Here is a 13,544-nt window from a genome sequence, read left to right as displayed (position 1 = left end):
CCAACTGCTTACTATTATTCTTTCTGTATTCACAATAAATGTGGTATTTTGCCTTTTCCCCTTTAATAAGATCTTGTTGGTTTTTATTTTATTGGTATAACAAAAGAAGTTAATGAATAGGCTCATAATCTTCAGTAAGCACTAGATTCGGACCTTGCAGCAGTCTCAGGGCTGCTCTAAATTATGTGCAGCTGCCTTTTCCCTCCTGCCCAAAAACTATGCCAGAAACTGGGAAGGAGATGGTATAGAGCCACAAGCAGGTGGTGAAGCCAGCTTTATAGCCCTTGTGCCAGAAGAATTGTGCAAGTGGACCATAGTAGCTCCAAGGATTTGTCAGAGCATCAACAAAACAAGGAAACTGACTATATACAAAGTGCTGTCACGTGCACAAAGCAAGAAAACTGAAAAAAATAGATTTCCCTCTGCCACCATCTCTTTCAGTTACTCATTTTAGGTATTACTTGGGACAATAGCAGAGACAAAGTTTTAGATGGAAATGTGGTTTTAAAGTTGACAGTGTCATAATCTCCTGACTTTCTAATGTATATTTTTTAAAACTCATATATTCTTGTAGGTAATATACACATAAATTATAGAATTATGCAATTTGTTATTTGCCACCTTTATATGGAATATGTATTACATATATAACACTACACAGGATTACATAAATTAGGAAATACAAAATGTGTTGGTTTAAAATTACATAGTTTATTACAGTATTATATTTCAACAGAACCTTTGGTAATACATAAATACTACAAATTAGGTAACAATGTTAAAAATAAACATGTAAGACAAATATGGTATTGGCATTATAAATAAATAACAACATTAATTAATTAAAAACCGGCCCTAAATCTGAATATTTTTTCACAGGGTAAAACAGCAAATGAAATTATCAGTCTAATACTGCTGCAGTCCATGCTTAAACCTAAAGATTACTTTGACGAATCAGGCCTGTTTTGTATTCCTTCTATTTTCATATTTCAGTATTTTTCTCATCAATGCCCTTAGAAATGGGTCAACTTGTAACATGCTTTAAAATATCATAAATGTGATTTTTGAGAGTTAGTTACTAAAACTGTTATATTGCAAGTCATCTAAATTGAATCTCCTAAAAATGAACTGTCTTAAATTAAACTCCTGAGGAATTATAACCTGTTTGCTTAATGGTTTTGGTTAAGTGCAATAGAGTGCTGTTTTATTTAAGGTCATTCTTGATAAGGCATATTAAAAAACTACAAAAGTGACAACGTAATATTTATTTCTTGCTACAAAATTTTAGGCAAAAAGTATTTTTTTCACATAGTAATGGATTTCATCCAATTGCTGGCTTATTTGCTGTATACACAGTAATTAAAATTTGTGCACTAAGCTGAGCTGCTCTTGTCAGACCATGCCACTGTGCTGAAACAGTGGGCTGGCCAAGATGCCTCAGAAGAGCTACATGCTGCAGATTTTGTTTCCATGCTCAAACACAGCCTGCACAAACTGCTTGAAGACTCTGTCCATGTAAGTGCATTTCCTTGGCCACATTCCTTCTAGAAAACCAATATGGCCTCCATAAGAAGTAAGAACCAAAGCAACATTCGGATTTTGTTTGGCAGTTTCTATGGGTATAGCTAAAAGAAAAGAAAAGTATAGTAAGTCCCCCATCTCATTATTTATCTCTAGTAAATACCATGCATTCTAATCATACAACAGAAATACAGAAAAGGGTATTGCAGGATTGGGATGTTAAGATGTCAAAAGATACCTCACTTTGAATCATTACTCACATCATTTGTGCAAATTTCTAGATGATGCACTGATTGATCCTCTTCTCACTCACACTGATGCAAAATAAATGTAACTGAAGTCAATGCAGATTTACAATGGTGTAAAAACAGTGTAAGTGAGAGGAGAATCAGGTCCATAGCTTTACATATGTGCTTCAATACTTGGCAACAGAAAATGATGGATTAACAATGAATAGTCCTCGTTCTTGTTAGATTAGGTATGAACCCTGAAGTCATTTTAACATTTTGTATTTAATATATTTCTGTAAATAGTATTGTAAGAATTTGTTTACTTTGGGAATCTGAGTTCAGTGCTTATCAGAGTGAAAGGCCAACAGCTATAGATAGCGAGATGTTCAATGTACTTATACAGCTACGTTAATGCTCAGCATCAGTACAGGGTTATTAATACCATCATTATTATGTATTCTTTGTATTACAGTAGCACCTAAAGGCCTCAACCAAGATTTGGGCCCCAGCCAAGATTTGGGTTCCATTGTACTTTGATCTCAATGGGAGTTAGGTGCCTAAATACTTTTGAGGATCTGGGCTCTAGCAAGAGACAGTGCCTGCACAAAAAAGCTTACAATGTAGACAGGCAAAGAGTGGGACGGGAAAGAGGCACACACAGTGACTTCCCCAAGGTCACACACCAGGTTAGTGGCCCTCTCTAGGTTAGCGAATGCTAGTAAATGAGTTACTCAGAATTAGATCAGCTGTCTAAAATTAGACTCTAAACTGTGCAATGATTTGGGCATATGCATATAGAGAGATTACAATGAATGATTTTTGATTTCAGTGAATTCAGATAGTCAAAAGTATTCAGAGGTGAATGGCTAGTACATTGATCCACTGGGTCACCTATTGCAGAACCCTTGATAAAAGAAAAATAAAGGTAAATTAAAATCAGATTAACAATATAGAAAGCACATGTATTCACAAAATGACAGATAAATGCAACTGTCTGACTATTCTCATATGGAATAACTATCTGACATGACATGACGTTACTGCAACTTAATGGAATTCTTCATACTCAGGGTGGAGTGATTAGTTATTTAAAGGAGTTGCCATTGAAAAATGAGTAACAGAGGTTTAATGTGTGTTAAATGTGTTTATTTTTTACATAGCAAAAGGCCCTGATATACGCTAAGGGCAGAAGCCTTAAAAAACTGCAGTTTTCAAATATTATGCTTTTTTTGCAGGAATGGAAAAAATAAAACTAAAAAAAATTGTGATTAGGTTCTACAAAAAACAATTTGCATTATGTTTTGACGGAAATGAGTAAGTAGAATTAAACTAAATTCAATAATAAATTCACATAATGCAATAGTCTGACACACAGGGCCACTGATGCCTGCTATTGAAGGGTTAACTACTCTTTTGTGACACAAAGGCCTATTGATGCCAGAGTGCAAAAGGGTCACTACTCTGTGTCAGCAACTCCTATCAGGCCTAGTAAACTCACTACACCCAACACACTACTTTCATATAAGACACCAAAATGTGTCTTACAAAGTCTCAAATAAAAGCTGATAACACACTGGCCATTAATTCATTGTGAAATGTATGTACTGACACTATATCAGGAATTGTGTATATATACTGAAATTATTTTTAAAGTCTGTAACAAGGCAGAGCAGACAAACAGGTCTTCTGCCAGAAAAAGCATGTCTCTTCACCTATCCCTGTCTCTGATGTAAATTAAGCATTGTAAAACAATGGAAGCCCCATCTGCATGTAGAGCTAACAGGAAAAACAGGTTTCAGAGGAACAGCCGTGTTAGTCTGTATTCGCAAAAAGAAAAGGAGTACTTGTGGCACCTTAGAGACTAACCAATTTATTTGAGCATGAGCTTTCGTGAGCTACAGCTCACTTCATCAGGTTGATTGGGGGATGTGAAACCAACTGGGTCAGGGAGCACACTGGAGAACAAGCAACAGGGGAGAAGAGTCTTATCTGGGGATGCACTTCCAAAGGGGCATGTCAAAGATTTACTGGACTATACAAGGAAGGAAAAAGGCCCCTTTTCCGATCCTTCACTGAGGGAGCAAAAAAGATATTGCTTTTCACATTCATGAAAATTGGATGCTGGCCATGTGGACTAGTGATGCTGGGAGGTTGCTTTAGGTGAGAAATTGCTTTAGACAAGGATTTTAGACTGTTAGAGTTAACTTTGGACTCTAAGAAACATGTTCTTCCTTTCGCTTTACATGTAACTTGTTGACTTTGCTCACTGTGTCTTACATCTTAGTCTTTGTAAATAAACATATTTGTTTCACTATAAGTAGATTCCAGTGCTGTGTTTTTGTAAGGGACCTGATCCTTAGTTGTGTCAGTCAACCTGTGTGACAATATATTTGTGGGAGTGTCCAGTGACAGGGAATGTAGTGGTACTCTGACAGAGGGAGGGGCTTGAGAGTTGGTGTATGTCTGTCACTAGCCTGAACAAGAGAGGGAGAGGTCTGTGGAGACCTGGAAGTCAGTGCTTGTCTGTTTCGAGAGGCTGTTGGTTTCAGGGGGCTGAGCTACAGCAGGCATCAGGCAAGACAGCTTCACACTAAGGACAGGTAGTGGTGGTGAGGTGCCTCACAACCCTGAGTACCATGGGGGAGCATCACAATGCTACCTTTGTTCAAAAGCTAGTCTATTCTTTATGTTTTCCATCTCTGCCGAATTAAAAAAACAAACCAAACACACACCCCCAAAGGATAGAGCAGCATGAATTTCGCTAATCTTCTACTCTCATGTTTTCCATCCCCTTCTTTTGACTCATTTCTCTATCGTCTATCCATGAATCCCTTACTCCCATTTTCTGACTCTTACCCCTCTCCCTAATCTTTTTATCCTCTCTTTTTTTCTTTGGTCTCTCCTGACTGCTTCATTCCATTGAATTGTCTGCAGAAAGGGATGCAGAGTGAAACTTAACAATGATGTATTGTAAATTTAAACCCAAAAGAAACAGAGTGAAGAGAGAAAGATAGTTAGTAAAATTTACACTGTGGTCTGAAAAGGGCACAGATATTAATGGAGTGGAGTGGTACAAACATGCTGACAGGGCACTAAACTGCAAGGTCAGAGTCTCAGATGTGATATAGCATTGTCTCTACCAGCACCTGGCAGACCATTAGAATGAGGAAATTTAAGTCACACTGCATAATATGCCTCTGAAAGGTAGTGATCAAAGAAAATGATAATTCAACTATAGAGTCAAATATGACACTATGATAACTGGCACTACTGGTGCCTGTTTTGTTTTGTTTTTGGACAGGTGAGGGTTTTTAGGCAATTCAAAATAAAAGCTGAAATTGGCTATATCATGCCTTTCCTCATACAATGAATTGTCTGGATTACTCTGGGTGAGAAAAATGGCTTGGAGTTAAAAATACTTGATGCAAATGACACTTGCTTTTATTAGTTATATACTTTGAGAACAGTCAAGATTTGTATATATACAGCTGTATGTTCATACAGCTGCATCAGCCATGCGTGCACTAGGTAATTTAAACTGAAACTGCCATCACAGAGGCATGCCTGGAAATAAGAGATACAGCTTCTTCATGTTGGATCAAGACCCCTGTGGACATTTTTCTGATTATGGGTCGAGTCCATGATGTCTTCCACCATTATGTTTACAAGTGCAAAAGATATCAAAAACTGCATTTACAGATGATGTGAGAGCAAATGACTGCAATTAAAGGAAGCAGATGCAGTGTCTGCATTTCTTATGGTCAATCAGCCTTGAACAATTTAAAATGGGGATAAAAGCTTCTAAACTGTAATTAGAATGTTAAGTGACACACATCTGGTGGATCTGCACCTCATCTAACAGACAACTTTGCAGACAGGTGTAGCCAGCTTCATACAGGGAGTTGTCTGAATACAGAGCAATCCTGGAGTAGCTCTCTTTAGAGAACCTTCTCTGCTAGGCTGAGGTTGTGTTTCCAAGTGGCAGCATTCTAAGTTTGATCCAGTCTGGAACTGTGGAATTCTAATTTTCTGCTACTAATGGGGAACTGAAGCATGCATGGAAGGTTGAGAGGAAACCTCAGATTTACTGGAAGAAGTATGAGGAGGCATGCAAAAGTAGCCAATTCCTGCAATCAGTGGAAGCCTGGGGTCCTCCTGATCAGAGTCATTCCCAGCTCAGCACAGGTCCCCAAAGTCTAGTAGAGGATTAAACCTCAGAAAGGGAACAGGGGTAAATAGTTTTTTTATCTCTGCCTTGAAAAACTTCTGCTATCCAATACATCATCACTTTCTAGTAGTCAAGTAAGTGACAGCTAAGTTACTAAATTAATCAAAATGAGTGGCTGAACAGATTTCTTGCCCTTGGTTTAATCCCCTCCAATAATATTTCTCTATTTTCTATGCTGTATGAAACATTACCTACCTTTGACAGTAGGAGGAGCAAGGACCAAACAAATGCCTGAACATACAAGAATTTAATGGAGAAATGCAGGATAGAATCAGATTTTAAGGGGAAAACACAATCACCACAAAAAATTATAATGTTCTATCTTTCGGTTCTATACAATACCCCCACACGAGGATATGTTTGTCTCTATTATTGTTTGTTTAGCACCAACAATGGGCGCATGATGAATTAAAAAAAACAGTCCTTCTGCAGCCCACTGTTCAGTGTGCATTGTGTCCCCCTCCGTGCCAGATTCATAGAGGATATGAACCTGCTACAACTGTCAGTTTTAGCTTACGCTGTAGAAGCTTGTATTTTAATTCGGGGGGTCCTGGGTTCAGTTCCAAGATGATTCTTGAGCCTGAGACCTCGTCTATAACTGAGGTGTGAGGAGAAAGGAGGTTGTATAGCCCTCATTAGAGGCCCTTGGAAGCATTATGCTGGCAGGAACCAGGAGGAGTAATGAATGGATCATACTACATCCAGGAGCATGGGGAAAAAGTGATCTCACTGGTGGTTCCACCAATACCCATTTTACAAATGTAGCCTGTGCTTCAAACCACACAGCTCCACAATCAATAGGTAGTGCATGGGTTTCAGGTCTATGGTCACACCAAGATACTCCCAATCAAGAGTGGTGTGTGTTGTTTGCCAAAAGTGGCAGCTGCCTGGTCTCCACTTCTTTACACTACCAGTGCAGGAGTCCTAAGAGGGACAAAAGAGGTCTCTCCTTCCTCAGTGTACCTTCACTGAAGCAGGCATAGCTGATTTCCAACAACTTTTTGTGTAATCCTACTTGACATTAGATTTGTGTAACTTTTAACATATTCATGACACATATAATCTTCCTTCAGTTTCTTTAAACTTCGGTTCAGTACTCTAACCTATTTGCACAATCTCCGTGGTGTCCTAGATTTTCTTATGAAGATCTGGGTCAATTTACAATGGCAATAGCAAGTTTCCCTGCATCAAACCAACATTTTGTACTTCCAACTGTCAGCGGTCTACTGCAGAAGATTGTGTCGTTAACTAGCTCTTAGCCTGGCTAGTTCCTCTTTTACAACTTTACTTTTATTCACTGTCATATCACTCCGAGGAAAATATAGCCATCATGCAGACCACAGGACCAAAAAAATCTTTAACCATGTTGATAACTGACTTAAGAGGGTCAACAGTAAAAGCCTGATTGCTCTGTCAGGTGATCAGGATAAACTATTTTAAAAAATCTATTGTGTTTTTCCAGCTTAACTGTTATTAGCTGGCATTGCTGCCTGTTGGGCAGCTTCATCCTCCAATCAGATTTCTACTAATATTGATATGGGATTTCCTGTATAAGATCATATAATATGTATCCCTTCTGCTGTCCTGGACCAACAACACAGCCATGTCAGCACTTTGGCCCATGTGCCATCTGAGATTGAAGGATTCTAAACTTCCTTCCTATCTTTAATCATCAAAGGGAACCAAATGATTTTTGCATTAGGCATTGGACTTTTATGTCTCTGAGGTCATTGCCAGCGATGGCTATAGAGGAGTTCAAATATCCTGAAACATGAGCAAATCACAGTATGACATGTTTTATAGGGGCTGGCTTACAAGAATGCTGATCAACAAAAGAACTAAGCATTTTTCACCTTGTATTAGTTAGGCCTCTCCAATAACTTCAAAGTTTATCAGAGTGGAAAATGGGAACTAAAAATACCAGTAGTGATGTACAGTAGTAGTATTAAACACATCTCATTCATATATAGCCTGTTCTTAGATCTATGCAGTTTTCCATCTTACTGATTGCATACGTACATACATACAGGTATAAAGAGAAACATAAAAAAGCCACAACTTACCATGACCTGGTGAAAAAACATCATCCAGAGAGTTTAGACATAACACGGGAATTCCTATTGACTTCAGCTTGCGATATGGACTAGCATCTACATAGTAATCATCAACTGTACAGTAGCCAAACATGACTGAGGTGAATTGCTTATCAAACTCCCTAATGGTTTTAGCCTGAAAGTACAGAATTCAAAATCAGGAACAACATCAGTATTTGGAAACCAAAACATGAAATCAAAAGAGAAAAGATCTATCCATCTACCTTCATGACAAGATTCATATCAAATAATTTCTCTAACATTTGTCGATGTCTGGAAAAAAATGAGGGGAGGGGGAAGAAAAAATGATTTTACAGATGTAGAAGTCGTCCGCCTTACAAATACATACTCAGAAATAAATATAATCATAGAGTAAGAACATTTGTTTTATTTCTCAGAATTATAAATCCTTGTGTCCTGGACACTAATCAATGTGCACTTACTTCCAAATACAACCAGAAACTAGGGCTGTCAATTAATCGCAGTTAATTTACGCAATTAACTAAAAAAAGGTAATTGTAATTAAAAAAATTAATCGTGATTAATCGCAGTTTTAATCGCATTGTTAAATAATAGAATACCAATTGAAATGTATTAAATATTTCTGATGTTTTTCTACATTTTCAAATATTTTATTTCATTTACAACACAGAATACAAAGTGTATAGTGCTCACTTTATATTATTTTTATTACAAATATTTGCATTGTAAAAATGATAAACAAAAGAAATAATATTTTTCAGTTCATCTCATACAAGTACAGTAATGCAATCTCTTTATCAGGAAAGTGCAATTTACAAATGTAGATTTTTTTGTTACATAACTGCACTCAAAAACAAAATGTAAAACTTCAGAGCCTACAAGTCCACTTAGTCTGACTTCTTGTTCAGCCAATCACTAAGACAAACAAGTTTGTTTACCTTTATGGGAGATAATGCTGCCCGCTTCTTATTTACAATGTCACCTGAAAATAAGAACAGGTGTTCGCATGGCACCCCAGCATTGCTATGTATTTATGTGCCAGGTATACTAAACATTCATATGCCCCATCATGCTTTGGCCACCATTCCAGAGAACGTGCTTCCATGCCAATGACGCTCGTTAAAAAAAAACATGCATTAACTGAATTTGTGACTGAACTCCTTGAGGGAGAATTGTATGCCTCCTGCTCTGTTTTACCTGCATTCTGCCATATCTTTCGTGTTATGGCAATCTCGAATGATGACCCAGCACATGTTGTTCATTTTAAGAACACTTTCACTGCAGTTTTGACAAAACAAAGAAAGTGAGATTTCTAAAAGTAGCTACAGCACATGACCCAAGGTTTAAGAATCTGAAGTGCCTTCCAAAATCTGAAAGGGACGAGGAGTAGAGCATGCTTTCAGAAGTCTTAAAAGAGCAACAGTCCAATGTGGAAACTACAGAACCCGAACCACCAAAAAATAAAATTAACCTTCTTGGTGGCATCTGACTCAGGTGATGAAAATGAACATGCGTCAGTCTGCACTGCTTTGGATCGTTATCGAGCAGAGCCTGTCATCAGCATGGAAGCATGTCCTCTGGAATGATGGGCAAAGCATGAAGGGACATATGAAACTTTAGTGCATTCGGCATGTAAATATCTTGCGACAACAGCTACAGCAGTGCCATGCAAACGCCTGTTCTCACTTTCAGGTGACACTGTAAACAAGAAGCGGGCAGTATTATCTCCTGCAAATGTAAACAAAATTGTTTGTCTGAGCAATTGGCTGAACAAGAAGTAGGACTGAGTTAACTTGTAGGCTCTAAAGTTTTACATTGTTTTATTTTTGAGTGCAGTTATTTTTTGTACATAACTCTATAACTGTAAGTTCAATTTTCATGATAAAGAGATTGCACTACAGTACTTGGATTAGGTGAATTGAAAAATACAATTTCTTTTGTTTTCTTTTACAGGGCAAATATTTGTAATAAAAATACATATAAAGTGAGAACTGTACACTTTGTATTCTGTGTTCTAATTGAAATCAATATATTTGAAAATGTAGAAAACATCCAAAAATATTTAAATAAATGGTATTCTATTATTGTTTAAACAGAGCGATTAATTGCACGATTAATCAGGATTATTTATTTAATCGCACAATTAATCTCGATTAATTTTTTTAATCGCTTGACAGCACTACCAGAAACATGAGTGAAATCTGCATTCGTCATTAGAAAGCTGACAAGGATAAAAAGGAGAACTTTGATTTTAGGAACAAAAACATTAATTCTTTAAGACTACATATGAGCTACCCTTTCCCCTCCTTTTTGTTTTCAGAGTTGATTTTTTAACAAATTCATATCTATGTAGCCCTTAAACTAAATGTGTTAATATTGGTTAGTTTATAAAGAAAATCAAATTGGTGCCATACATCCAAATCATGACTAACCTTACAATAATCATTGTGTGCATGAGGTGAAATTCAGTCCTGTAGATAGGGCCAGCACAAAGCCTATACACCATTTAAGTCCCACTTCAGATTTATTTTGAAGACTGCAATGGTACATAAGCTGGTTCTCTGTACAAGAGTGAATTCTACCTATGAGGAAAATCTTTCAAGCAAGGAAACATTTCAGTTTCAGAATTTCCTGAGATTACACACACAAAGAAAAGCATTATGTGAAATGCAGTAATAGCATTCCTTTCCCAGGAGGCCCATGTATCTGGCTTATATTCCATACTAACATTTTCAACCTTTCTGAATAGTTCAGAAGGTGACTCACCTATTAATAGAGGACTGTAAACAAGTAGTCAAGTAGTAGTTAAAGAGAAGCCAATTTAGTGGTTTCTCCAATGATTCTGCAGACTCAAAAACATTCCAACCAGCAGAGAAAATTGCAGCTGCCATCAAAGGGGTTTCTCGGCCAGTTTGGCCCAGGTAATTTAAAAGAAGCATGCTACAAAGAAGAATAAAAATAAAACAAATCAAACTGTCAGATCACTCACTGAAATATAATCACATGTTTAACAATCTGCCAACTTTACACCTATTCTGTTCTAAATGGGTTCTTGCACCACCCTTATCACCATGGTATTTCCCTTCCAATAGTGCCTTAAGTGATGTTACTAACATCTGTCACGTTTCATTTTCTCTCGCATCCTGTCCCCAGGAGGATGAGGGTATGCAGTGTTGTGTTTGGGTTTTGTTTTGTTTTTTGGCGGGGGTGTATTTTTAATATGTACACACTGCTAATTGTTTACATTAGAGAAGGCAAGGTCAATTAAGTGTGCCTTGCTCTTGGAACAGAAAGGGGTAGGTCTTACAAAATTTCATTTTTCTTAAAACTTTTGAAAATTGCAATCTACCCAGTGAGACACGTGTGGGCTGGCGACAGTATTTGGGAATTTTAGCCTCCACCATCGCATCACACTTGGGAGCGTGTATGGTGGGCACAGATCTTGAATGCAAAGAATATGAAGAGTTATTTAAAATTAGGAAAAAAATATGGCCGAGAACCCCTGGCCTAATTAAAGTCTTGCCTTCCTGAGTACTGCTACTTAATGTAAGGGGACTGTTGCCCCCCTTATTAACATTCAGTGGGGGTGTTTTGGTTGGCTAGCTCCCAGTACTAAAAGGAAAAGGGTTTATGGGAAATCAGGACCCTGAAACTGACAGTCCCCAGGAACAATGGGGAGAGGCCAATGCTCCAGGTCAGCCTGAATGATAGGGCGGGCAGGCTAATCAGAGAGTCAGGAGGCCAGGGAAGTCTTGTACTCCATGTGAGCTGGAATTGCCTGGGTCAGACAGAGTGGGGCCCAGCTAAAGAGAAAGCAGGGGTGCAAGCTGAGCTGGGGAGCAGAGCTGTGCCAGATTCAGAGAGAGCAGACCCTGTCCTGGGAGCAGAGCTACAGCCCCAAAGCCAGAGGCATAGCCCAGAGAGAGCAGACTTGCCGTGGGAGGAGAGCTGCAGCAACCAGAGCCAGAGGTGCCAGAAAAGCAGCCTAGGAAGCAGGTCAGTGCTGGGAGCAGAGTCACAGAAGCAGCCTGCAGAGCAGACCTGTCCTGGGAGCAGAGCTGCAGCAACCAGAGCCAGAGGGGCCAAAGAAGCAGCCCAGGGAGCTGGAGGCAGAGCAGCAGCAGCAGGGCAGAGACAGAGTGGTGGAGCTGGGGCTGGAGCAGTCCGGAGCTGGGTGCGGTGAGCAGCTGGGGAGAGCGAGGGGGACCCTGGGCAGCAGGCCCAGCACAGGGAGACACCTCAGCCAAGACGCTCTGCAGGCCAGGCTTGGATCGTAACCCCGACAGGGCGGGGGCGACATTGGGAAGAAGGGTCCTACCACTTAGGGCCTGAGAGCGTGTGGCCACCACCAGAGCAAGTGTCCGACCCACAGTATCCCTGCAGCACAGCCAGGGCCTGAGAAGAAGGCCTGGGACTTACAAGGAACAGACTGTGAACTTCCCTGACATTCCAGAGACACTGTTTGTGATGTTTCCTGCCACAGAGCAGATTGATGTGTTTCCTTTAACCTTTCCCATTTTTCCTTATTCTTTTTAAAATTAATTGTTGATTAAATAACTTGCATTTGCTTTAAATTGTATGTAATGGTCAGTGGGTCAGAGAAGTGCCCAGGACAGAGAGAGTACCCCAGAATGGGGACACCCTAGCCCCTGTCCTAGGTGACCACAGCAGGGTTGGGGGTCGAGCCCCCCAGGAATCCTGGGCCCAGCCTTGTTGGGGTTACAAGAACTCTGCCAGACAGGAGAGTGGAAGGGGAGTCCTCAAGGGCAGGGAGGCCACTGGGTAAAGGAAGTGGGAGCGAGGACTCAGATCCTTTCCCTAGCCCATTTCACTGGGGTAGTGCAGAAGCCAGGAAAGTTCCGCACTATTCCTCCACTTACATAATAGTCTCCATAGCTGCTGTATGCCTGAGATGAAGGAAAGCTCACAGGTACTTGCCACTCCAGATGCAGAAAGATTAAAAATAAATCAGGAGGATGGGTAGGATGGTGCAGGAGAAAAACAGAAGATGGCCTGAAAACTAGAAGGTTTGCTGTCTAAGGGCAGATTGGAAAAGGAGGACTTGTGGCACCTTAGGGACTAACAAATGTATTTGAGCATAAACTTTCGTGAGTTACAGCTCACTTCATCAATGAGGTGTAGCTCACGAAAGCTTATGCTCAAATAAATTTGTTAGTCTCTAAGGTGCCCCAAGTACTCCTTTTCTTTTTGCGGATACAGACTAACATGGCTGCTACTCTGAAAACTGTCATTATGTAAGGGCAGATTGTGGCCCATCCTGCCTACTTTCACGGGGTACTATTGGAGTATAAGCCATCCCCTTCCTCCCCTGCACCAGCTAGTGATGGGTACCAGTGCAGAAGGAAGAACAGTCTCCAGGGGCTGGTACATCCCAACCCTATAAACATTTGCAGGGAGCAAACAGGAAAGAATGAGTAACAAGCAACATGCTGACACAGCTGTACATTCCAGCATACCAGGGGTTGTAAG

General features: G+C 39.6%; 1 protein-coding gene across 2 annotated transcripts in view; it reads right to left on the bottom strand.

Annotated features, from left to right (window-relative positions):
* Positions 1-1,250: 1,250 nt before the first annotated feature.
* The window catches only part of ABHD3 (abhydrolase domain containing 3, phospholipase), a 32,503-nt gene continuing 20,209 nt past the window's right edge, over positions 1,251-13,544 (bottom strand). For both annotated transcript variants that reach the window (XM_048840445.2, XM_048840444.2), the window contains 4 exons: positions 10,821-10,994; positions 8,297-8,345; positions 8,043-8,208; positions 1,251-1,625 (listed from right to left, as the gene is read on the bottom strand). In XM_048840445.2, coding sequence (XP_048696402.2) covers positions 1,447-1,625; positions 8,043-8,208; positions 8,297-8,345; positions 10,821-10,994 — 568 coding nt within the window. In that variant the 3' untranslated portion in view covers positions 1,251-1,446. The remainder of the gene's footprint in view (positions 1,626-8,042; positions 8,209-8,296; positions 8,346-10,820; positions 10,995-13,544) is intronic.

This window comes from Caretta caretta, chromosome 2 (assembly GCF_965140235.1).
Source record: "Caretta caretta isolate rCarCar2 chromosome 2, rCarCar1.hap1, whole genome shotgun sequence".
Taxonomy (NCBI): domain Eukaryota; kingdom Metazoa; phylum Chordata; order Testudines; family Cheloniidae; genus Caretta; species Caretta caretta.
This window is presented reverse-complemented; position numbering and strand designations above follow the sequence as displayed.